At 36.0% G+C, this 27,206-nt stretch overlaps 1 protein-coding gene across 1 annotated transcript in view; it reads right to left on the bottom strand.

Annotated features, from left to right (window-relative positions):
* RSPO3 (R-spondin 3) overlaps positions 1-27,206 on the bottom strand; it is a 96,466-nt gene that overhangs the window by 35,004 nt on the left and 34,256 nt on the right. Inside the window, exons 2-4 of the mRNA XM_006144257.2 lie at positions 22,656-22,847; positions 20,609-20,755; positions 15,213-15,410 (exon numbers count right to left, since the gene is read on the bottom strand). Of these exons, the coding sequence (XP_006144319.1) occupies positions 15,213-15,410; positions 20,609-20,755; positions 22,656-22,847 (537 nt within the window). The remainder of the gene's footprint in view (positions 1-15,212; positions 15,411-20,608; positions 20,756-22,655; positions 22,848-27,206) is intronic.

Below are 27,206 nucleotides of genomic sequence, written 5' to 3'. Positions count from 1 at the left end.
AAACTCAAGTGAGTCCAGACACCATCTGGGAATCTTTCCCTGTATGTTAGACTTGCAGGGTGTCACACTTTACTGCTGTGCCAGTGTCCAGACCCTGAACTTGTGAAATTTTTTTGAGAAATAAACTTGCATGATAAATTAATATTTCAAATATTTGTATCTGTGATTTATCCACCCACTTTATATTAGATCTTACCAATCTTGAGTGCTTACTATGTGCCAGGGACAAGTCTAAGAGTTTTGTACTAACTCTGAATTTCTCACCACAACTTTGTGAGGTAGTTACTGTTACCAAAATCATTTAACAGATGGGGGAAATGGGTTACATTAAAGCTAAGCAGTTTGCTTAAAATCATAGAGCTGGTTCAAAGCACGATTGGAAGCAGGTGGTCCCAAAGCCTGTGTTCTGAGTACTATGCTGTAACACTTCTTTTACCTCTGATGGAAAGTGAGTGTATACATTTGTTCTCATTGTAGAGCTTTTAATTATATGGTAGAGTAAAAAATATAAGCATATCTTATTGCCCATCAATAGCAGAATAGTTGAACTTGTGTGATACTCATAGATTGTGACATTACGTAGCTATTAAAAAGGATGAATTGGAAAAATGTTTATGACATTTAAGTTAAAAATTCACAGATAGGGGACCAGCAGATGGCAGAATGGTTACATCATTGGACTCACATGTAGTCTACTGCAGTTCAAATCCTGGAACCACCGGCCTAAAATTTGTTGGGTGCACGTGCATGCTTGCCCAAGATCCTGAGAGGAGAATGGAGGAGAAGGGATTGTAGCATGGCCATTCCCCCCGGGTGTGTGTGTGGGGTGATTTCTTGCTTTCTGTCTCTGCTTTTATCGCTCCAGTGAGCACATATGCCCTATAGCAAAAAAACTCAAAAAAAAAAATGGATAGAATTTACAGATAAATACACACACTATTTAGCTACCAGTATGCACAATTCTTTGTTTCTGTGTAGACAGGGAAAGAATAAGTCAAATACTTTTTTTTTTTTTTTTGAGATGTTTTTGCTATAGGGTGTGTGTGCTCGCCAGACAGACCGAGAGAGACAGAGAGTCAGAAAGCGAGAAATCACCCCACCCGGGGGATGATCACGCCACAATCCCTTCTCCTCATTGTCCTCTTGGGATCCTGGGCACGCACGTGCATGCGCCTGGTGTGAGTTTAAGCCACCAGGTCTGGGACTCGAACTGCGGTCCACTACATGGGAGTCCAGCGACATAGCCAATATGCTAACTGCTGGTCCCAAGTCAAATACTTTTTGAAAAGAAAATAATGTATTCATTTGACATGAGAATACATATACATACACATACCTTCCTATATAAACAGAAGAGAAAAGATATGAAAGGATACACATTACACCTTACCCTTGCTTTTCTCAGTGGATTAGAGCTCAACTGAAGGAGAGTGAGATTACCAATTTTTATTTACATAACTTTTCAGGTTTTTTTTTTTTTTTTTGAGAGATTTTTGCTATAGGGCATATGCACTCACCAGAGAGACAGAGGGATAGAAAGTGAGAAATTATCCACCCCAGGGGGGATGGCCACGTCTCAATCCATTTTCCTCCATTTACTTTTCTGGATCTAGGGCACGCACGCACATCTGCTGAGTGTGTTTTAAGCCACTGGGTCTGAGACTCAAACCACAGTCGACTACTTGGGAGTCCAGTGACATAACCATTAGGCCATTTGCTGTTCCCTTAACTTTTTGAGTTTTTACAAGAGCACACATACCATTATTGACATTAAAATAATTAAGTGTAGGGACCAGCAGTTAACGTAATGACTTTGTGGCTGGACTTCCATGTAGTTGACCAAGGTACGAGTCCCAGACCTGGCGACTTAAACTCACGCCAGGCGCGTGTGTGTGCGTACCGAAGATCCCAAGAGGAGAATGGAGGAGAAGGGATTGCAGGGAGGCCATCCCCCCGGGGGAGTGATTTCTCGCTTTCTGTCTCTCTGCCTCTCTCTGTCTTTCTGGCGAGTGCACAAGCCCTGTAGCCAAAACCTCTCCAAAAAAAAAAAAAAAAAAGGAAAAAAGAAAATAATTAAGTGTAAGTGTGAAAACTAAATAAACAAATAAATAGCAAAGCTATAGTTGAGTTTAGATGGTTCTAGCTTTCATACAATTTCAATTTTTTTTTAAATTCAGTAGTCTGACTTTGCAAATATTAAATATTAAGTTTTGAAGACTATGAATATGATAAAAGCACTTCTATGGGCAGCTAATTATTATAAATATTAAAGAAACCCACAGAGAAAGGCAGAAAGGATGAAAATGCAGGAAGAGACACTAAGGGTATACAACATGATAGAAAGCCTAAGGGCCAAGGATGAGAAATTCAATATAAAAACTCCTTTCTCTCAAACATTTCAAAAGAAAACTTGACAAACTGGGCAAGCAAATGTGAATTTCTACAGGTTTACCCATGAGATAGTTTAATAAACTGTACCTAAGCTACTGAAACAAACCAAATTTGGAATAAAATAAAATCCTTTTATAACGTTTGTGTTGGTTGAAGAACAGATAAGAAGTCTATGAGATGTTTACAATGTCTTCTTATTATCCTGAGGGGTATTTCACTTTGATATGTACATATTCCATGAACACTAATTTACTATTTCACTAACATTCTATTAATTATGAAAACCTAAGTCATTATTTATGTTACCTAGGAGAAAATACAATTATTTATGATTTCCAATGAATTAAATAGTACCTGCTAATCCTAAGGATACACTCATTGTCTATATATGTTTTATTATTGGAATTAGTAGTTATTTTTATTTTCCAAGTGTGAGTTTAGTATGTTGATATTTCCTTGCTAAAATGTGAAATTATTCCAAAAAGTGAAACATAAATGGCATTGTGCTTGTAGAAATTAGGTTTCATGCAATGCATAAGTAGAAAAAAATGTATAATTCCTAAAGTACATGTTTTGCATTGTGATACAAAATGTAATTGGACTCTATCCAAAAACTCTTTCCTAAATTTGACTCTGTGCAAAAAATAGGAAAAGTAGTCTCTGTCAGCAGTTACAACAAATAAACAAAACAACTCTTTTCAAGGCATATTTTTCAGTTAAGGCTGCCTGGGCTCACAGAGGCTGGAGTTATGACCCAGTAGTGTAAACACAATATAAACACAAGAATTCAGTAATTAGATCTGAGTTAATTCTAAAGTTCCAGTGGCCTGGTGCATAATCAAGCAAAAGGTCATTTCCCACCTACCCTGGTACATTTCACACAGAACAGTCAGCAGCTATAGATGGAAATAGAAATGTCTTTACTTAAGTCACACAAATCAATCCCAGAAACCATTCATCTGCATAGTAGATTATTTTTCTATTTGTTTAAAGTTAGTTTACTTCCATAATAATGCTTCTAGCAAATCCAGACTAACTAGAAAAAAAAAAAAAAAAAAAACAGTGAAAATATTATTAGCTCACATGTCCAGTCTGAATCAAATGAAAAGAACTTTGGTTACTCTTTCTTACTTAACTCTTTATTCCATAAATAATTTAATTGGACAAGGGTTATGTTCTAGAAGAGTATTTCTAGGTTAGGTAAATCTTGAACTATTTTTTTTCCAGAAGGGGCTCGTTTATATTTAGTGTTTTTGTCAACCTATAACCTTTATTTCTAAGCAGAAGAATCACCACTCAAAATGACTCACTTGTCCCTGGCTTCAATTATAAGCATGTGACTTAGGATCAGTCATAGTATCCAAATTAGTTAAAAGGGGTGGACACATAACCCAAGCAGGGTCAGTTTGAGTTCTTTAGTGAGAATGGATGAAGACACTAAAGATGGAGAGAACTGTCCTTTTCGACTTAGAACAGTGAGGATATAGACTTCGAGCTGCTCAGAGCCAATTCTTCTTCTAAGTGGAAAAAGAAAAAAAAAAAAAAAAGACTTTGACAGCAGGGGAGAACCAGATCATCGAACAAAGAGAAATGGAGGTTAGGGACACTGAAATAGTGAGAAAGGAAAAGAGAAAGAGATGGGTTCAGTGACAGCGTCTGAGCACTTAGAGCAATCTGTGCCTAAAGCTAATAGTTTTCATTTTGTTAAAAATAATTTGAAATTGCTATTTTTTTTAAACCAAAATGTCCTGATAAATGCAAAAGGGATAATAGTGAACTTAGTGAAAAAGACAGGTTAAGTGAGGGTTAAAAATTGATGGATTATGCTTCTATTAAAGTAATACTTGCACATATACTACAATTAATTTTTGAGAGAAACTGAAAATCCAGAAAAAATTATAAAAAGTACTTCCAGTTTAAGACATAAGAAATGGGTGTTTTAAGCAAAAGGTAAAATGACCGAATTAAGTATTACATAGAAAAAAAACACATGTGGAAGAGGATGAGAATATAGAAGATTAGTAGGTTTTGAAGAATTTTCCACTTACATCCATTTTGTCAGGTTAATAATAATAGCCTACTGGGGCAAGATACAGTGCTAGAGAATTTATGCTTGGACTTGACCAGCAGTAAAAAATAATATGCAGTGTATTCATGCTAGAAAAATTTATTTTACAAGCTGCAATGATATACAGTGATTGAATATACAAAATAAAATAAATATATCTTATTCTATTTGGTGCCTAGTTTAACACCAATGTAGGAATTAAATGGTATGAGTGGTGTATTCCCTTTCCTGACGCCAAGAAGATAGAGTTAATGTAAACAATTTTGAGAATATTTCTGTTTTAATGATGTCATAGTAATTTGATTGTAGCTTTGTATTTTCTTGGTCACACCTTATGGGAAGCCTTAGGACAAGGTTTCCAGTCCTTTTGTCAGACTATAACATCTAGGAAATTAATCTGCAACAATTCTATACAGAAGGTGGAAAATGGGGGAGGGTAAGAGGAAGAGAATTGAGAAAAAGAAAGAAGCAAACATTTAAGGGACACAAAAATGGAGAATTATCTGTTGTTGATAATGTGTATGATAATATCTTTAGCTGGACAAATATACAGTGTATTCATGCTGAGAAAATTCATTTTGCAAGCTGTAATGATACACAGTGATTGAATGTATTAAAAACATTTTAATAAGTTGCTAGAGTAGATAAAAATGCAGTAGGATAATATATATGGAAAGAATAATCTTTTGTGACTTCAAATGTGGGGTTTCTCCTGTGCCAAAGAGGTTTCAGCAACACCAGCAGTGTCAAGGAGTGACTGTATTAGTTAGAGAGGGCGGGGGACAGAAGCATGAAAGGAGGGAGTGTCTTTTTGCTAGAGAAATGTTTACTTTGTAATTAGCGAAGGACAAGAAGGTCCTTTTGGAAACTATATTTGGGGATCCAGAATTTAAATTTATGCTGATGCTCTCTGAATCTCTCTCTAGGGAACCCTCCTAATTGGCAGGGATCTCAGTTGGCTAGAAGAGGCTGAAAATGAAGCCAAACTTTGGGGGTTATTTCTCCAAAGGACCCGTTAACTCAGCTCTGTTCCATAGCCACAAGCTGTACCTTTAACCCTACTTAGCCATCTTATAAGTATATATTAGCACATCAACATGTAGGTCACAGAAAAGATACATATATTCACTTGAGACTAAGACAAAATATAAGCAGCAATATTTTATTTTTGCCAGAATAAACAACTGTCCTTGTAATGTGTTAGCAAATGCTAATGAAGACTGTAGTTATTGATTGTACAAACTGCAAAGATGAAAACTGTCAACACCGGTCTATTACAAGTGAGCTGCTCACTGATAGTCATTGCCTTGTGGGCTGACATGTAAACTATGATGCTAACATCTAGAATATAAGGTCCACCATGAAAGGGTCTTCTATTTTATCTTGTTTACTTCTATATTCTTAGCACCTAAAAGTGTCTAGCATATAGCTGGTGCTTTAATAAATATTTCTGAGTGTATGGAGACATCATAGTCTAGCCTTTTAGCTATTTTTCCTGTTCTACCCTTCACAAATTGGAATATCCAGTAGAAATAATAGCATATGCAATATTTCTTGTGTCAATCATTGACTTTTTTTTTACAAAGGAAGAAACAGTATCTTAGACAATAATAAATTATTGAAATAATACACAATCACATTTATTTAACTGCAAACAGGAGAAAGACTTCTAGATAGTAGGTTGCAAAAATAGCTACAATTCTCCCGTTCCCATATATCTACACAATTTTGTGAATTAATTTTGTCAATTTTCCTGTTAAAAGGTGAAGTTTATCTTTTTAACTCCTGAATCAAGAGTAGTCTTATGACTAAGTGTAAGCTAATAGAATGTGGAGAAAGCAACCTTGTAGACTTTTTTTTTTTTTTTTTTTTTTTTAAAAAGGAGGGAGAAAAAACCTTTTGATTTTTTTTTTTTTTTTTTTTTTTTTTTTGCGCTATAGGGCGTGTGCACTCACCATAAAGACAGAGAGAGACAGAGGAACAGAAAGTGAGAAATCACCCCCCAGGGGGGATGGCCACACTGCAATCCCTTCTCTTCCATTCCCCTCTCCGGATCTTGGGCATGCACGCACATATGCCTGGTGAGAATTCAAGCCACAGGGTCCAGGGATCAAACTGCGGTCGACTACATGGGAGTTCAATGACATAGCCATTAGCTAACTGCTGGTCCCACCTTGTGCCACTTCTGTGAGTAGCCTCACTAGGAACTGCTTTGCTTCGTCTGCTTTAGACCTCTCTCTTCCCTTGCCATCTTCATGATGATAGGAAACATGGCACCATTCCCTTAGCTATTCACCTACATGATGGAACCGATCAATATTAAAATGGCCCAGTGGATTCCCTTCCCTCTCCTTTAATAAATTCCCTGCTTTGCTAATGAACTTCCCCTTTGCTATACCTAAAAACAAACAAACAACTGCCCAGTTGATCTTGGCCTAAATTTCCCAACCACACACTAATAAATAAATAGTTGTTTTCATTTTGTAAGCTAAATAATGTGATTGAATGTATAAAAGAAAATGAAATTTAAAAAAAGAACAAACTATAAATAAATAAATAAATAAATAAATAAATAAATAAATAGTTGTTTTAAGCTGTTATGCTTTGAGGTTATTTATTACACAGCAAAAACTAACCAAAACAACTCTCATGCATGGAATCTAAACAACTGCAAGATTACTGTGTCTTTACGAGCTGGAGAATGCTTTGTATAGCATAGCTACTATCCAATTCAATAACCTGATCAGAGGGCCAACAGGTGATGCAGTGGTTGAGGCACTGGATTCCCACATGGCTGACTGTGGTTCGAGTCCCTGGCAGCTTGAAACTCATGCCGTGTGTGAGTGCTTGTGTGCCCCAAATTCCTGAGAGGAGACTGGAGGAAAAGGGATTGCAGTGTGGCCAATCACTCCTGGGAGGTGATTTCTTACTTTCTCTCTTTCCAGCAAGTGCATGTATGTGCCCTATAGCAAAAATCTTTAAAGTAAATAAATAAATAACCTGATCAATGTGTGTTATGTTACACACAAATGGGTCAGTTATTAGTAAACTCACAAATCTGAGCAAATGTAGGCATTTTCAGGGATCATTTATTATAAATACTATTTTAGAATAAAGAATTTAAAGTACATGCCAATACAGCAAAGATGCCTACAAATAATTTTTTTAACACCGTGGAAAGAAAGGGACTATGTAATAGTAATACTTAAATATTTCCCACCGTGGATAATGTCCACTATGAATTTTCACCACCATTCATAACATTACCCCAATCTTAAGAAGCCTATGAGAAAATGACATGCTATAAACTTGGTCTTAATTGTTAAAAAAGTATTTACTGATACTAGTTGACTTATAAAAAATGATATCATACCCAGGATGGTGTGGTACAAAATAAATGGCTTTTTGTTTTTCACAGAGCTATTCTTTACTATTGGAAAGTTTAAGAACATAAACTTGTACAAGAAGTCAAGAGGCAGGAAATCTGTCCTTTCACTGTTTCACTACATCTATCAGGTGTTGGTTGTGGTCCTTCTACTTCATTTTGACACAAGAGAATTAACTGTAAAGAATCTTGGTTTGGTCTTCAGGTCACAAACCTGGATGACAAAGAATCCTCAAAAATATCCTGCCCTTTTAATGTCTGTCAGAAAACAAAAAGTGTGGCTGGGGCCTGCCACTAAGGTAATAAAATGTTCTCATCTATGTGGATGATAAGTTCTGAGACATAGTCACTGAGTTTGCATCCTGACTTGTTATTTAAAAGAAATTGGAGTTGGCGGAAAAGATACAAAAATGAATGACTGGAGTGATACAGCTAAGGAGAAAAACACACTCAGTTAAAAGGGAACAGGTCATGAAAAAGGTCAGAATATAAAGCACGTTTTCATGGGCATCTTTAGAGATGAATAATCATATGTTCTTTCAAAGGCAATCATGTACCTGTATTATTATTAAAAGTCTAATGTTTACAGTAACTTATAGCACATATAAAGTGAAAAATTTTCAACTTTAATCTGATTCTAATATTTGGGAAAAATACAGAGCAATGAAATTTTAAGGTAATAGGTTGAACTGTATGAAATATGCTAATATTTGACCATTTATGACCTATAAAAAAGGCAGTTACATATGGTTCAACCTAATCAATAAGAGAGTATTATAAAACAAGGGATGACTGTAACTAAATCTTTAAGTTTGGTGATGAGAAAGCTAAATACTAATTAAATGACTAGCAGGTCTCTCCAATGAGAGGACATAAATGAGAAATCTGGCTTAGTCTTTAAAAGGAGATGACATACATTGGCATAAAGAAATCTCTCTCTGAGGGGCCAGCATGTGGCATGGTGGTTAAGGCACTGGACTCCCACATGGCTGACCATGGTTCAAGTCTTGAACCTGACAGCTTGAAAATCACAATGGACATGTGTTTGTACATTCTGTGAGGAGTATGGAGGAGAAGGGATTGTGGCATGGCCAGCCTCTCCAGCGTATGATTTCTCATTTTCCCTCTCTCTCTATCTCTCTCTCTCCAGTGAGTGCATACCGTCTATGGAAAAAAAAATTAAAAAAAAAAAAGAAAAGAAAAGGAGTGAAAATTGTTGTTTACTAAAGTTGTCTTTTCTGCTGGTGAAAGGTTTTTGCAATAGGGCACATACACTTGTCAGAAAGACAGAGAGACAGAGAGACAGAAAGCGGGAAATCCCCCCCCCCCCCCACGGGAATGGCCACACCACAATCCCTTCTCTTCCATTCTCCTCTCAGGATCTTGCGCTTGCACGCACATGCACCTGGTGTGAGTTTAAGCCACCAGATTCAGGACGCGAACTGCAGTCGACTACATGAGATTCCAGCGACATAACCATTATACAAACTGCTGTTCCTTATGAAAGTTGTTATTTATTACAATGAACTACCTTTCTAGGAGGTTTTAAATAGAGTTCAATATTTTTGTGTGATACTGAAATATTTTAAATGAAAATAATATTAATTTTTAATAAAACTAATTCTAACCTTTTTATTGGGAACAAAATTTCCCTATGTTTACCATTTTGTCCTTGTTACCAAGACTTCCAACCATGTGCAGGTTTCATGGGCGACAATTGACCCTTCCCAGAATTTGAACAAGCCACCTATTTGAGGACAGAATAAAAAGGCTCCAAGGTTAACAAAGAAAGATTGTTGAGTTTTACATGAGGGTTTCTAATCCTTGGTATTATTAGCATATAATAATGTGTCCTGAGGAGCCAAATCAGCCTTGGTTGAGAATCATAGTTTCTAGTGCCATTGTTATCACAGCTCTGTACTGTGCTGATCTTTCTCTGACCTATGTCAAGGAGCTAGTCTGCTAATGGGTCTAGGAAAAGAGTAGGAAGCCAACTGGTCTTCATGAGATCAACATGGGGAAAGGATATCATCTAAATACTCAAAGCCAATTGGCATCCCCATATCATCAGCTAATGAATCCTCCTATTTGAATTTTGTTGAACTGTTCTGGGAATCTTGGCTAAACAGCTTGTTTTGAATCTGAACTAATATTTAATATAAATCTTTCTTGTAGAAATTTCAATACACAGTGCCGGAATAATTATAAAGATTTTAAGACAGAGTATGGAGGAGCAAACGTAGTAACAAGGCAAACTCTTGTTTTTTTTTGTTAGATTTTGAAAACTGATCTTGCTGTAGTTTCAATATAATGCTCATAATAAATAAACTGCATATTTATAACACTGGTATTAGAGAACATGGTTACTAACAATTTATAAGTTATATGCAAGACTTTTCCTTTATGTAATATACAGTAGACTTGTACTATACTTACTTTCGAGAAGACGTATAAAGTCTTCAGCATATTTAAAGCCTATAGCATATTTAAAGAATGGAATAATATAATACTTTCCACCTTTTTTTAAATTCCCTGCAGCAAACCTAGATATTTTCTCTCTTTCTATCTTAGTGGGATCCTTTTTAACTTTTCTGGCTAGCTTAAATTTATAGCAAGAAGGTAGAACCCTCTGACTCACTTTTTTTCTTTCTTTCTTTTTTTTTTGGAGAGGTTTTTGCTATAGGGCGCGTGCACTTGCCAGACAGACAGAGAGAGACATAGAGGCAGAAAGCGAGAAACCACCCCCCAGGGGGGATAGTCACGCTGCAATCCCTTCTCCTCCATTCTCCTCTTGGGATCTTGGGGACACACACATACATGCCCGGCGTGAGTTTTAAGCCACCGGGTCTGGGACGCGAACTGCAGTTGACTACATGGTAGTCCAGCGACATAGCCATTGTGCTAACTGCTGGTCCCCACTCACTTTTTTTTTTTTTTTTGATGACTCCCCTCTCTCATTTCTATCTCAAGATCATGCACTATCTGTAATGAGAATCCTCTTCTTGAAATTAACCACATAAAAAAACTTCTTTTATTTTTGGTTAAGATAAAAGTTATCTATAAGAAATACTGTCTAGTTAATTAAAGGAATATGCAAATGACTGAGAAATGTGTTCATTGACTCTCTTTCATCCACACACACAAAACTACCCCTTTGCATTAAATGTAGGCACAAACATCTTCATCTCTTATCTGAGACGGTTATACTCAGTCTGTCAGAAGAGCCATTAATATAAATGAACAAATACTGCTTTGTTTATTTCTATTTCAATATGTTGTTTTAATCTATATGTGGTATAATTCTACATATTAGCATGTATAATCTCTCATATCTTCTGTATCTTTAACTTTTCAGGTATACTACTTAGTTGGCATAGATTCAAGTTGGAAACAATTGTAATGTTAATAATTTCTTATTAAAGTCAGTAATTGATGAGGACTGATTAAAAGGCAGCATGTCAGGTAAATTTTAAAAAATCCTAAGTTACGCAAACAAACAGTACATCAGTACAAATTTTAGATTGGGGCTACAACAGCTTCGTTTATTGTAACTGTTCTAACCATTAGAAGAATGGTAGAGAAAAGCTGATGCGTGTAAGATTTTATAATCCATTTTCCCAACAACTACATATTAAAAAGCATTTCATGACTGGAATAATCTATTTTGTTGCTAAAAACTTTCTCCTTCTATTCAGCTTTTCTTTGTGTACATTTTAGAGAGTCATTTCTGGATCTTATCATTCTTCCCTGGAGACTTGGCCTTTGGCAATTACAACACAGCAGAAAAAATTCTGAACACATGCTTCATACCTTTTCCAAATTTGAGTTATCCACTTCTGCCTATTGTTAACCTCTCAGGCAGGATCGTAGACTTAAGCTTAATTTCAAGGTTTTCATAAAATTTTCTCTAAAGTGTATTTATTTATTTTTATGTGAGAGAGAGAAAGAGAGAGAGAGAAAGAGAGGCAAAAGACACAACATAGTCTTCAAGCCAAGATCCACCTTCTGTTTTAGCCAGCCCAGATCCTAAGCATATGTGTGTGTGTTTGGTGTGCTCTGGGATGTCTGGAGACATGAACCCAGGACCTTTCCTATCTGAGTCTAGTTGCATAATTACTGTGCTACCACTTGGCCTGTTCAGGGTACATTTTATAGGAAAAGTCTTTTCATCTAGAAATGCTCAAACCATAAACCTAAAAGAATCTTACTTTAAGAAGCTAAAAGAATTAGTAACAACTCCTGTAATAATTATCCTAGTGGAAGAAGAAATCATGTTTTTATTACTTTATTGTGTTTATATTTAAAGTTACTTAAAGGTTTCTAATGCTTTTCCTACTTAAAAAGTTATAGTAGGGGCCAGCCTGTGGCATAGTAGGAAGGTGACTGGATCCCACATGACCGACTTCTTGGTTCGAGTGCTGGACCTGGTGGCTTGAAAAACATGCCAGGTGTGTGTGCACACGTGCCCCAAATACCAAGAGATGATAGAAATGTAGGAGAAGGGATTGTAGTGTAACCATACCCCGTGGGGGGGGGGGAGTGTCCTTTCTCTCCCTCCACTCCCTGGTGAGCATATGCAAAATTTTGCAAATTTTTAAAAAATTAATTCATCCAAAAAAAAAAAAAAGATTAATTAAAGTCTTCTACTTTACTTGGTCTGAAAATATGCTTCCTTTCATATCTATTTGTGCATCTTACCATTTAGATTGTAATGAAAGAAAATGACTAAATTTTGAAGATTTATACATTACATATTGTCTATTATATGTATCAGAGCCTAAGTGAGGATTCTGCATTATTATTTAATCATGTTATTACTTTTATGTGATGCATGATATAATGGATATAGTGGGATGTCCAGAGGTCATAGTTACTTTTCTTTTAATTTTTGAATAAGATATTTGATTACTAAACTTTAAAACAAGTTTAAGAAAAATTCTGGGTAAAAGAAAAAAAAAACAAATGAATAGAGAAATGTTTTTCTTCCTACCTTAAGTTCCTAGGCTACCTGAAAATTATTTTTGGCAAACACATTGAAAGCTGAATAAAGAATAAGCAAAGAAGTGCTAAATCTGGAGTTAAGTTATAGATACGAATCATATTTCCTACATACTAGCCAATGTATTATCAAATTTGAAAAATAATAAAGCACCAAAAATTATCTAGTTGTATAAAGTTCTTTTTGTAACGTAAAATGTCACTGTGCCTCAGAGGGAAGAAGAAAAGATCAGAAAGAAACTTTTAAGCCAAAACTTATGTCATAGATTACTGTTTCTAACTGCCTGTGGCATTATTTATCTTATCACTCTCTAGTTTTAAGAATTAACATTTTCTTTTTTTCTTTTCAAAAAAAAATTTTGCCAGAAGCCATGTGCACTTGCCAGAAAGAGACAAAGAGAAAGAGAGGGAGAGAGAAAAAACACCCCCATGATGCAGTGTGGTTAGGCCATAATCCCTTCTTTTCCATTTCTCCATCCTATTGGGATCTTGGGTCCTCAACATCTGGCCTGCTTTTCAAGATGCTGGGGCTGGGATTCAAACTACATTATTAGCCATGTAGGCTCCTTAACCATTAGGCCACAGAGCCAGACCAAGAACTGACGTTGTCAAGGTTAATGTTTAAGCCAAGCACTAGCAAAAGATATTGGAAGACCAGGTTCTCAAAATAAGAATGATATCATTAATATCAGAATTTAATGTTTTCTATTGGATAAGCTTTTCTTCACTTATATTTTAAAGCAAAGTATATTGAATACTGGTTAGAAATGTAGAATCTTTGTGGAAAGAATGATATGAGCAAAGGCCACTTGTAAGTTATTATATTTTAAGAAAATTCAGTAAACATAAGTATATGGATGGCTATGGGAGCATACCAACAAGTAAACTGAAGAAATATTTGATTTACAAATCCAACTGTTAACATCTAAGATGTTTTAAATTAATTGATAACAAATGGAAGAACTTTTTAATTATCCAACTTTCATTCCTTAAACTAAACCGTAATCAAAATCTCTTACAAATTTACAAAAGTTTGAAGTGCTCTTTAAAATAACCCGTCTTCAATGCTTCAAGCTCACTGGACATTATGGCTGCTATAGGCTTTACACATTCTAGAGATGGCTAATTCTTCCAGTATATGAAACACACTTTGCAAAGTACAATTAACCCAGATTCTTTTGCATCAGCAATGTTTAAATGATAATCTCCCTTCCTATATGTTATTGTGATTATCTATTTAAACATTTCAATTCTCACTGAACTCTGAGGGCACCTCGGGACAGAGATAGTACCCTAGGACTTAGCACTGTGTGTGGCCTTACAGTACGGATTTAATGAAACTCTTGGATACATGAAATAAGCTAAGGAAGTTAAACTGCAGAGGTAGCCAAACACCTTTCAAGCTGTAATTAATTAAAAGGATCGTCTATAGGTTCATCAGGTAACTACCAAAAGTTACATAAAGCTACACAACATATCTATTGGCAGTGGTGCTAAGGACATTGGTGAGAAAAATGGCAAACTGGTATTTTAAAAGTCAACAATTGCAGCTTTTCTACCGGAAAATGTATTCACCCTCAAGCATCATATTAAATGGTATATTTCTCCTTGGCACTCATAAAATTGGATAACAAACCCTGACATAGTTGATATTGATCTAATAGTTTCTAATAGTTTCTGCAGTCTGATATTTAAAGCCGGCATGATAGGAAAAACATCTGGGGAGAAAATGTCATTAATGGTTGGGTTACATTCATAAAATATGGCCTTGGTCATTGAAATAAAATGAAAAGTCAGTGTGAAATTAAATGTGAAGTATGTTATAAATATGTACTTTACATATATTTATATAAATATCTAATAATACTGAGCTTACGCTTGAATTCAATGACCAAGGCCATCTATTTATGTATATTATATATAGATAAATATATATTTACAAAAGCTAATGACCTAATGCTCTACTTTGATTTGTAGGCAATGAGGAAAGGAGAAAGTTGATAGCAGTGTTTCTTTGCCATGGTCTTGTACCAGATGGTATTGAACCTTTTGTTTATGAGACTTCCCAACAGTTTTATAGGCATAAAAGGTGGGTGGATTAAAAGAAAGCTAATGGTCCAAATGCTTATAATGCAGTTTCATTAAATGGAATTAAATTAGCACACTCTAGAGTAGTTTAAAGTTCTGCTACCAGCCTCTATTTTTAAAAGTACCACCTCTATTTCTGTAATTTATAGTTAACAGATTCTTTGGTACACATTTTAGGAATTTAGACATAGTGAAAATGCCAAATGTTCCCTTAGAAATGAAGTGAACTGTGCAATGAATTATGAGGATTCAGACAAGCACATTTTGTTAGGATCACGGTACCTCGTTCTCCCTTCTGGCACTTTCTTCTTTGCACTGTACACTTCCTTGTTTCACTGGTTGGGGGACACAGGTTACCCTTTGCTGAAGGATGCTGTATTATGTCTCTGACCCGTGTTTCAGTCCCTCTTTTGAAGCCACATGTTTTTCCTTTCTTTGTGCATGGACTCCAAGGACTCCATTCACTGGCCTCACAGTGCACTGGAACAGAAGAGCAAAAATGTTCCACTTGGTTCATAATCACTTTCGCTGTTAATAAAAACCACGAAGCTTTGTTCTTATCAATACTTGACCAAATTCTGAGTAGAAATCCTGAAGATTAGTTAGAGGAGATGACTTAAATATAAAACAAAGATAATGGGAAAGGCTAAAAGGAATGCTGTGGGGTTTTGTGGGTTAATTTTGCTGAAGTGCACCTGGGCTGGCCAGGGAGAGAGGGAGAGACAAAGGGAGAAAGCATCTACCTGGGATATTCACCCGGGGGCTGCTCCCTCCCCACACCCAGTCCCTTCTTCTCCATTTTTTTCACCCAGAATTTGGAGCACACATGTACATGTGCCTGTTGCGTTTTTTCAAGCCACGGAGTTTGGGACTCAAATCACACAAGCAGCCATTTAGGATCCAACTGCCTCAATCACCAGGCCACTGGCTGGCCCAGAATGCTGTAGTTTTTAGTACTCCTGTTACCAGGTCAACTCACTCTTGCATTGAGTTTGCTTTTTCCTCTAGATCAGTTTAATGTAGCCACTAATATAATTACTCAAAACTGATCAATGCTTCATAATTTCCAGAGTACTGCTATACTTCTTGATGGACTCTGAACAAAACTTGACAGAACAGTGGATAGTATGTGCTGGAGAACTGATTGTCAAATTGTACCACAGGTCAGAATCACCAGCAGGCTTTGCTAAAACACAGAATGCCAAACCCAACTCCAAAGTTTCCGAGTTAATTGCCTGGGGAGGGGCTGTGAATTTTCCTTTCTAAAAATGAGGCGGTGCCCATGGTGCCCATTCATATGCACCGCGAGTGAGCACTGTGAACTTTTGTGCTTCAGAACACCTGAGTAGGAAATAATCCAGGTCTTCAGTTTACAAGGCACTACCTTTCTACTTCAGGTGTTGTTGGTTACTCAAATATTGTTACTTATTACTGGGTATGGTTCAGCCATAACAATATCTATTTTACATGAATTCTGGAACAATTTTATATAAACTGCATCTAGAATTAACTTGCCCAAGGGATTCCCAGGATCAGCTGATGCACATTTTCTGAAGCTTTTCTATATTTGTTTCTTTTTTCGTTATTAGTTTCTTTTTTCAATGGTGCCTTTCCCAGGTCTTATAACAATTATTTTGTTTTTTGCTTGTAGTGGAAAGAAACATCTGAAGGTACTATTTTTGTAGTTAAGTCCATAAAACTTACAACTGGAACAGCTTGTAACAGTAATGCTTTCAGGTGATATACTGCCCACTTTCCACAAAAACAAGTTTCCAGTAACCTCTCTTGCATCCCTCTGATGTAATGAGTCTTATTTTAGAGCAGAATACTTTCTCTGATAACAATCTCAAAAAAGATCATCTAAATATTTTAGAAATCTAAATCTATTTCTCCTGTGCTTTTCATAGATATTTTTAGTTATTTACAGGTACCTGACTGCAATGTACAATAAAGAGGAATGATTAAATAATGAATTTAAATTTCTGTGAATTTAAATGAAACTTTTGAACCACTTTGCAAAAACAGTCTTCATGTTGGTCCATACTATTACAATTTTTGTTCAAGAAGACAGCAACCAAATCACTTAATAATATTATGAACTCTTGCTAGTTATGGACATTAGCTGTCAGCCTCCCAATATTAGCTATTAAAAAGTAGTGGGTCTTTATCACATACAAATAAAAGCAAGTAGGAAAAGAAAAATTAAAGTTCATGAACTGTCACTTTGTTCAGTGTTTATTTAATACTAGAATTAAGAGAACCAAAAAAAAAAAAAATATCCAATATGGAAGTGACCAGAACTTTGGTGCTCTTTCACCATAGTAAAGGTAGTTAAGATCTTTGATATGCTTAGAAAATTGGAATTAAAAAATTGTGATGTAAGTAATATGTCTATAGTCATAGGTGAATGGTTCTAAAAATCAAATTCTAATGAAAATCTTAGCTAATTCCATTGGAAGAAGGAAAATATTCAAAGTCAATGCTTTATATAGTGAAAAAAAAAGAAGCTCTAATAAGAGTACATAGATAGGTTTAAAAAGGCATGAAAGGTGGAGGATTTTTCCTAGAAAAATCTTGTAGAATAAATCTATAATGTTAGCATAGCATAAAAAAATGGGCACTCTGGAAAAAATGCCAAAGATAACAAAAAGGGTGGCTTCTGTTATAGTCAGGTCAGTAAAGGAACACTACCTACTGGAGGAATTTAAGAAAAAATAGAGATACTCAACTGGAACTCTTTGGCTATTCACCAATGAAGCAAATGTCTCAAAAATGTGTGTGCAGTAATGAGCTCCTTGCCCTCGACATGGCCATGCTGTGGTCTAAGAGGCTATAAAAACAATTCCTGGATTTGGAGTAAAGTTAAACTGGATATCCTACCAATATCACTGGTGTTCTTTCAATACCATTACTCCTCTCTAGTTATTGCTGACTAATTGCATGGTTCTGTAGAGAACTTACTAAGGGCATCTCTTTTGTTACTCAGTGTTTGGACAGGTGATCATCCATCTGTGAATACTTAACAAATACAGTTCTCAAAGAGGAGATAAAGAGAAATGAGGATAATAGAATGACAGTGACATAAGGAAAAAAAATATTTGGAGCACAAAGTGGAAAGTGTTCCTGTAAAATTAAGTTCAGTGGGTGTTTATGTTTAATTTGACTGCAAACCTTGGGGAGCAGAGAGGTTGTGACATAAGCATTCTACCTCAGGTAAAGACAGCATCTCCTCTTTTTAAAATCTTTTATCTCAGTTTAAGTACTCTGAGAAAACAGGCACCAGCAAATGGCATAATGGTTAAGTCTCTGAACTCTCACGTAGTCGACTATAGTTCAAGTCTTAGACCTGGAAGGTTAAAACTCAAGCTGGGTGCATGTGCATGTATTTTCAAAATCCCGAGAGGAGAATGGAGAAGGGATTGCAGCATGGCCATCCCACACTGGGGTGTAATTTTTCACTTTCTGTCTGAGTGCACATGTATAGCAAAAATCTGTCTCTCTCTCTCTCAAAAACAAAACAAAACAAAGACAAAACCAAATCAAAACAAAACTAAACTCTGAAAAAGAAAATAGAAAAAGGAAGATTAAAGTTAGTGAACTGTCATTTTGTACAGTATTCATGTAATACCAGAATTAAGAGAATTAAGTTAGAAAAGAATTATCTGATGTGAACATGACCAGGTAGGAAACTATATATAATATAGTTATACATGGCTTTTTAAAAACTATATTTTATATATATATATAGCCTTATATATATATGCAGATTTTAACAAAGACAAAGACACATTCTTTAACCCACTGGGTGAAGGGTGGGAGCTAAAGTCGAGACTGCTAGCCCTCCTTCTAATATATATACATTTCTTTCGTGTACCTGTTTTAAGAAATGGTCTTAATCTTATTGATATTCTAAAACACCATTGACGTTTAAAGGTTAGTCCAACAGTGTCAAATATTAAATTGTTTCCTTGATAGGGAAGTATTAATAAAATTAAGATAACTAGCTTTTCAAGAACTGAGTGCTATGCCTTGAACAACTGAGAAAACCTAAACACACATCCTTTTTCCTGGGTAGAGAAATCCCACAAGCTCTTTGTAACTCATCCTGCACTTCTGTCCTTGGATATTCCACAGAAGTGTTCCCTATTTAGTCCTCTGTTTGGAACTTACTATCTCTAATCATAAGCCCTCCGGACCTATAAAAAGATGAACTTAAAGTATTTCAAATGTACCTTTTACCCTTTCCTAAGTTTTTTTTCTGTGTTTTTATTGACTGGAGAAGAAACGACTTAACCAAAGTCAGTCATAAACAGGCTTACGGATTGCTGTTTTCCAGATGCTTCTGAAATTATCTTTAAAATATCATCTATTTATTTCAGTCTACCACAAAGTTTGTTTAGAAAGAAGTTATGTGGCAGACCTGAAATAATTAAAGCACCACTTAGAATTAGTACTCCAACGCTGTATATTCTAATGGATCCACACCGGGGGACCCCAGGGGAGTTCTGAAGACTATCTTGTACTGGATCAGGAGGGCACTTGTGCGCACAGGCCAACCCTAGTGCAGCATCAAAGGTTCTTGCAGTTCTTGCCCAGGGGATTTTGAGATTTTGTACATTGTTTTCCCATTTCAGTTAGCATCTGCTTCCCAAGTGTTCGGCAAACTCATAGTTGCAGTAGCCACACAATACTGAAAAGAGGGAAAATAGAGCCTGACAGTGATCTGTTATTTAGAAAAACAACTTGTCTGAGGGGCCTCCCCTCCAGGAAACTCAGCCTGCAATTAATCAGACCCTAGGACTGTCTCATGGTGTCATTTTTGAGTAAGTACAAAGTCCTCTTTTTCTTGTTTCTGAATACCTGTGGCAAGCAAGCAAAATTTCTGCAAAATTGTGAGAGAAAAAAAAAAAGAGATTTTTAACTATACCATTTCCAACCCTTTGGGTCTTTGATCTGGCTACTAAACATGAATGGGCTACATCAAGAGAATATGTTTTTCCCCTTGGAAACGAATGTTGGTCACTGGTTGAGATCAAACCTATGCATTTTATGAAAATCTTGCCCCAGGGTAGAAATTTAGGTCAAGACATGCACACGCACTCAAATGTATATGTGCATGTTTGTGTGTCCCTATTATGGTTTCCATATATATTCACGCTAAGTGAAATGTTATTAAATAACGATACTAAAAAACCTATAGTGATAAGATGAATTGAAACAATTACTGACAGTCCCTAAGAAATAATGAGGCATCTACTAGATGTTAAACTGTACTGTGATACATTGGGTAAGGTTATAGGAACACCTTTAAGAGAGTATTTTTATTTAGTTATTTTTAAAGAATTATTTAATTTCATTCATCATCATTATTATTATTTTTAAAATTTGCTACAGGGCACATGCATTCACCAGAGAGAGACAGAGTCAGAGAGAGAGAAAGCAAGCTGCTAGGCCCAGGGCTCAAACCATGATTGGCCATGTGGGAGTCTAGTACTTTAACCACCATGCCACTTGCTGGCCCCTAAGAGAGTATCTATATAAGGAAGATTAAAAAGAGCCTCTTAGAGGAAGTTCTTTAGGTTCTGGTGAAATAGGACTTTCAGAAGCACCTCTGTGGACACTGACATTATTATCGCTGGTGTTTCCCATCCATTCTAAATCTAAGAGGCCATTCTCACCAATACTGACGCACTCCATGGTGTGGTTGTTGGCTTCCAACCCTTCTGGGCAATTGTCAAGGCACTTTCCAAGGTGTAAGTAAAACCCACTTTTACACTTTGTGCAGAAGTTTTTGTTGAAACAGGTATCACAGTCAGCTTTGCATTCTGAAAGAGAAATACAAATAAAACTACCATTTGATCCAGCAATCCCACTTCTGGGTATTTACCCAAAAGACAGGAGAACGTTCAGTCAGAAAAGTGCTTACACATCAATGTTTATTGCAGAATTATTCACAATTGCCAAGACATGGAACCAACCTAAATGTCCACAAACTGATGAATGGATTCGAAAAAGTTATGTTTTCATCATGTCCTATTGTTTGTCCATTTCTGTCTGCTTCTAATACAGTCTCATGTAACTTCTGTGTCAAATACCTGGGGTTCAAAATTATTTTACCAAATTGATTTAAGACTTTCCCCCACAGTCATTTAGTTGATGTACATAAGTTATTGATTTCAAAATAGTTTTACTGATCTTTGACTATATATATATATATATATACACACACACACACATATATATATATACATACATATATATATACACACACACACACACACACATGTATGTGATACGTGTGTATACCTATACACATACACCTATATACATATATACATGGCCAAGAATGATTGTAAGAAAGATATTTATTTATATTGAAGAGTAGTAAAAATGGTTCCATCAGTACTTTAATAAAAATGTGCCAGAATATTGTGGTGCTGTTCTTAGGGTTAGCCATTCACAGTAAATATTTGGTTGCCTACTCTGTGTTGGGCATCATTCTACGTAATGGTTGACAACCGCGTACAAGACAAATAAGGTCCAGACTTCATGTCCAGACTTATTTTCTAGGAAGGGAGACACAATAAATAATGAAAATAACTGACCCTTAAATGGAATACTACAAGCCAGGATTGCTATAAATATTAGGCTGTTGAGAAAGTTATGATGTATTTGTCTATGTTTTTCTATGTGAAAATGTGTCATGACTTTCCCAACATTCCAATACTTAACAATATTGTCATTTAAACTTCTCAATAATCCAGTAATTTATCACTGTTATGATTATCATTTTGTGGATAAGAAAACTAAAGTTCAAAAGCTTATTTATCTAGACCGGAACCACAGAACAGACTGGTTTCTGAAACCAGGCACTCTGTTTCCAGAGTCACAAGAGCTTTGGAAAAAACAACAGCAAAAGAAGTATTGATAAAAAGAGATGTGGAGTGACTGATAAGGGGAAAAGTCTGATTGTTTTGGATAAGGTGCTCATGGCATGCCTCTGAGAAGGTAACATATGAGCAGAAGTTTTATTGAAATGGGAGAGTCAACCATAAGAAGTTGTGGACTGAGTTTTCCAGACTGCCAGAACAGCCAGTGTTGAACAGCAGTTGCAAAGGCTTGAGGCGGGACGATCTTACACACAGGTCAGTGAGGCTGGTGCAGAATGGTGGCAGGGAGGTGGTAAAAGATACATTTGGAAAGTTAAGGGAGAGCCATGCGTTATGTTTGAATAGAGAAGTGATATTTCCTAAGTTACAATTTTGAAAGGTCACTTGGTCTATATATTAATTGTGAGTAGACTTTTGGGATTCATATGAGAGATGACATGAGAATGCGTCCAACATTTATTTCTAAATGACAAATAAATATTTCAGTTGTTATAATGGAATCCTTCTTGAAGCTAAAATAGATGAAGTGATTTTCAAGTTAAATACTTGGGTTTTTGTGACAGTTAAGAGAACCAGAATTGATGTATTTCTCTTTAGGTTCCATGAGCAATGATCATGCTCTCAGCCTTTGCTTTTGCCATTCAAAACAAAATGTGAGTATTGTTTTATAAGTTAGTGAACATTTTCCTGCCCTAATGACTATATCCAAGTGTAGTTTAGCCTAATTTGGGGGTAAACATTATTATTTACTTAATGTTGACTATCACAAATGCATCAGAAGCCTTTTCAATCTGGAAAAACCTTCAAGGATGAGATAAAGATAGTACACACTTACTTGTACACTTATTTATATCTGGATATCGAGTTCCATAATATCCACTTGGACATGAAGAGAGACACACTCCAATCTGCTTCATGCCAATTCTTTCCAGAACAAAAAATAGTCTGGGCTTACATGACAAACACCCATTGTAATCTGAACACGTGGCACAGCCTCCTTGGCAGCCTTGACTGACGTTAGGATGCACTGGGGAGACAAATGTAGAAAGACGAAAACAAAGGTAAATCACAGATACAGAAACTAAATGACATTTTATGGGCAGGATATATGCTTTCTTTCATTAATTTTCATTTCTATTGTAATGGGTGAATAAGGTGTGATTTGAGTCCCTACCTTTTCTATGATCTGGAATCTTTTTCACATTTATATTGTACTAAATTTCAAAGCTTTTAAAATTTGAACATTCAAAATGTAAAAATACATAGACGCAAACAATGTATAGGATAGCGTGTGTGTGTGTGTGTATAACAATCTGGGAGATTTTGTACTCATTTACACATTGAGATTAGTACACACAAGTTTTGCATTTCACTTATATAGTGAATGATAAGTACATGTCTCTTCTTCAGCAAGCATGACAATAAGCGTGACAACGTACACTGGAGCTTAGGTTGAGTAAGGACACTAAGTTCTAGAGTAGCTTTTTTCAATTATGAGCTATTAGAGAAGACAACTTCACTCTGCTCTAATGCAAAAATAACCTAAAACCATTGATATATTAGCTACTCAGTGCCCCGCCCCCACAATATTTTCTTGAAATACTTCTCACATGAGTTTGTAATTATCAGTTCAAGTTTATAATGATGGTGAAAATGTGGTCTTCATCCTACCAGTAGTTCCAAGTGGATCATATGTGAGAATTTATGGTAACTTATGTTCAATATTTTATCTTTGGGGATGGAAGTCTTACAATTTCAGTATCCTGCCTCCCACTTACTCAAGTGAAATGTATGTGTGGGGAGATGGAACAATCTTAAGACCCTACCTGATCATTGGCACACATATTACAAGATTTCCAACAGCCATGAATGTGTGAGGTAAAAAGGCTCGTTAGCAAGTCTGAATAAATATAAGCAAATATTTGTAAAACTCATGTTTACGGGAGATCTTCATAACTTTAAACCTTCTTAAAGCCTGTTAACTAGTCATCATCACCTATGTGTGAGATGGTAGGAATTGCTGACTAAGGAAAGTCTCTGAAGTAGCTAGTGTGGGGATAATTTCTTCTCCTAAGGTATTCTCTGTTCAAATATAAAGTAATAACTTCATTGTCCTTCCAGGACATTGGAAGGGAAAAATTATAATCCTTCGTGAAGCAAAAGTTGATGCATGGGAGTCTAAAATCACCTCAGTGTATTTTTTTCATTTCCCTATTTTATAATTTCCTGTTTATGCTTAATTGCTGTACATCTTTGTGGGGTACAAGTTGGTCTTTCAAAGCATGTTTGAATGTGTGATAATCAAGTCAAGAGTATTATCATATTCATCATTTCTAACAAAGAATAAACATTGAATATGTATCTCTGTGCATTTCTGACTTATAGCTGGTAGTGGAAGGAAACAGCTCCAATGGACCTTGCCATTATTAAATCTGTCTTCACAGTGATGTTTGGTTATTATTGAGTTCTTTTGCACAAAAACAAATCCTTCCAAACTTAGTGAGAAGGGGTACCCTAAGACCAAACAAGTCTTACCACAGGGTGCATGGGTTAGCTACGGAGAGGTCATTCAGTTGACCAGCATCCTCTGCCTGTAGGAAACTATCCCTGAATCAGCCACAGGAACCACAAGCAGCTCTTTCTCATTCCAAGACATTTTGTAAATAAACTGAGGAAATGTGTGGGGGAAGGGAAGTCTGCTTTTCCTGTACATGCTCCTCTGTGGGGTGGGGCGGCCATATAAAGTGACACAGGAGGTTTAGACATTATGGGGCCTGGGGGACTTGTAAGTAAAAACTGCTTTCCAAGTAACAAGGTTGTTTTTTCATGCCAGAAACTCAGCACTGGAGACTTACAGAAAATGTATTTTAAGCAGGGAAAGACCCTAAAAAGAAAAGGGGCAAGAAAGTTCTATGTATCAGAATTCATTTCAAGAAGTGAGGGGTGAAGATAAAAACCTATGAAAATTTATTTTTAATAAGAATTGTCTATGGAAAAGTAGACCCCAATTTGAAAGAAAACTGCTCTAGACTCAGGGTACTGAGTGACCCTAGGTTTAATGAAGACAAATTGGATTGGTCCAGGCTAATCTAGCCCTAGCTCTGAAGTATAGTTGCTAAAAGAACACACAAAATTGTAATTTTATGCACCCTGAAAGCTTATCAATGATGATATAATTTTAAATATATGAGTCATTAATATAAACATGATAAATAGATTAAGAACTTCAAAAATGTTCCTTAAACATTTCATTTTAAAAATTGGGGTTTGAATATTTGGAAACTTCTTTAGAAGAGAGCTCCATGTGGGTCTCAAAATGGGTAACAGTTCCCAATAAAATTGTGAGATGAGCCAAAATACCTTGTTCAATTCCCTCTTTCTCTAAATCTTTCACTGATGAAATGTAGCACAGTCAACATTGTGGCACAATAATTATTTTTGCTTATTTTTTAAAAATAGCTTAACATTTTTAAAAAGAGCAAGAAAGACCTTATTTGCCCCAACTTGCAGTCCAGATTTGTTTGTTTTTATTCAATGAATTTGAATATATCCAGTGAATTTTGAATATAAAATGATGGTAACTTTATTTCTTCAGGAACATTTAAGTACTGATTATGGGAAGTGAGTGAAGCTGAGACTATGAAGCTACAATTCTATGATTTCAGTTTTTTTTTTTATGGTTGAATACTGTAGTGACTCCTTTCTTGAATGCTGTATAAGGATCACTCAAATTATGCAGCCAGTATTACACAACTAGTTACAAATTTCCCAAACTTCATCTTAAGGCAAGAACTTTTACTTTTTATATGGAAACCACAGAAAGCTTTGGTCTGGAATGACTGTAACAACCTTTTCAACAATAAAATCTTGTGATTCTAAGACAGAAAATAGAAAACAATATCATATTTCTTTCTTTCTTATTCTAATAATAACTTTTTAAAACCTTTTTTCTACTAATATTTTATGTGAGCAATGGAGACAGTGGAGATGAAGGAGAGGTTTAATAGACTCTCTGATATGTAAACTTAATCTTAGCAAATGACTGAAGTTTATCCATCCAAGAATGGCTATATGGTACTAGAGGAGGAAACACCACGATTACTCAAAGTGAAAAGAAAGCTAGTATGAATTTTTTTTTTTTTTTTTTTTGGAGAGATTTTCACTATAGGGCGCATGAGCTCGCCAGACAGACAGAGAGAGACATAGAGACAGAAAGTGAGAAGTCACCCCCCAGGGGGGATGGTCACGCCGCAATCCCTTTTCCTCCATTCTCCTCTAGAGATCTTGGGCACGTACGCACACGCGCCCAGCATGAGTTTTAAGCCACTGGGTCCGGGACGTGAACCGCGGTCGACTATGTGGGAGTCTAGCGACATAGCCATTACGCTAACTGCTGGTTCCCAAAGTTAGTATGAATTTGATTCAACTGGTCCATAGTAGTGGAAAATGGAGGTATGAGGAATGCAAAAAAGTTTGGCAGCATAGGGTAAATCCAGATTGTGGAACCCTTTGAGGGATGTGTCAAGGAAATTCTTCGGAAAGACCTGGGAAGTTTTGATCTTGTAAGTGATATGATGAGATCTGTATTAGAAAGTTACTCCCTCTGGCAGCATAGAAAGCAAGGAAACTAGGAAAAGACTAACGTAGTGGTGAAGGTGAGAGGTTGATTATTTAAAATATAACAGAGGCAATACAAAATTGCAGGGAAGTGATGCCTGCTCCAAGAATATTTAGGAGGTTGAATGAATCAAGTACTGGGACCAACTGAATGAGAACAGAGAAAGAAAGAGGATTTGAGAGGATGAGTTTTTAGTTCCAGTCAGTGAATAAAAAGGGAGGTGTTACTGAAGTAGTTACAAATTGTAGTTGGGGACCAGGAGATGGCATAATGTTTATGTTGCTGGATTCCCACATAGTTGATTGTGGTTTGAGTCCCGGCTGGGTGTGTTTGTATGTGTGTCCAAAATCCTAAGAGGAGAATGGAGCAGAAGGGATTGTGGTATGATTATCTTCCCTGGAGGGGTGATTTATTGCTTTCTATCTCTCTGTCACTCTCTTCCTCTCCAGAGTGAATGTGCCCTATAGCAAAAATCTCTGTCAAAAAAACAAAAACAAAAACAAACAAAAAAAAGCAGTTGGAGGACTGGTGTAAGATGCATAAAATAAATATAAGTAGGGCTTAGAATCAATGATTTTGTAGATTTTACCAGATATTCATAAAGTTAAGCCTAATAGATGGAGCTTTCTTTAGGGTAGCTGGAGATGTACATGTGAGATTTGGGGAGGGACTACTTAGAGAAGGCATCTTGCAAGGGAAAGGCTCTGAAGAAAGACAGAAAAATAAAAAAAAAAAACAGAGTCCAAAATAAGGGGGCATTTGGTAAGG

Source organism: Tupaia chinensis, unplaced genomic scaffold (assembly GCF_000334495.1).
Source record: "Tupaia chinensis unplaced genomic scaffold, TupChi_1.0 Scaffold000117_1, whole genome shotgun sequence".
Lineage (NCBI taxonomy): Eukaryota > Metazoa > Chordata > Mammalia > Scandentia > Tupaiidae > Tupaia > Tupaia belangeri.
The sequence above is the reverse complement of the archived record's forward strand: the minus strand, read 5'-3'. Positions and strand labels throughout refer to the sequence as shown.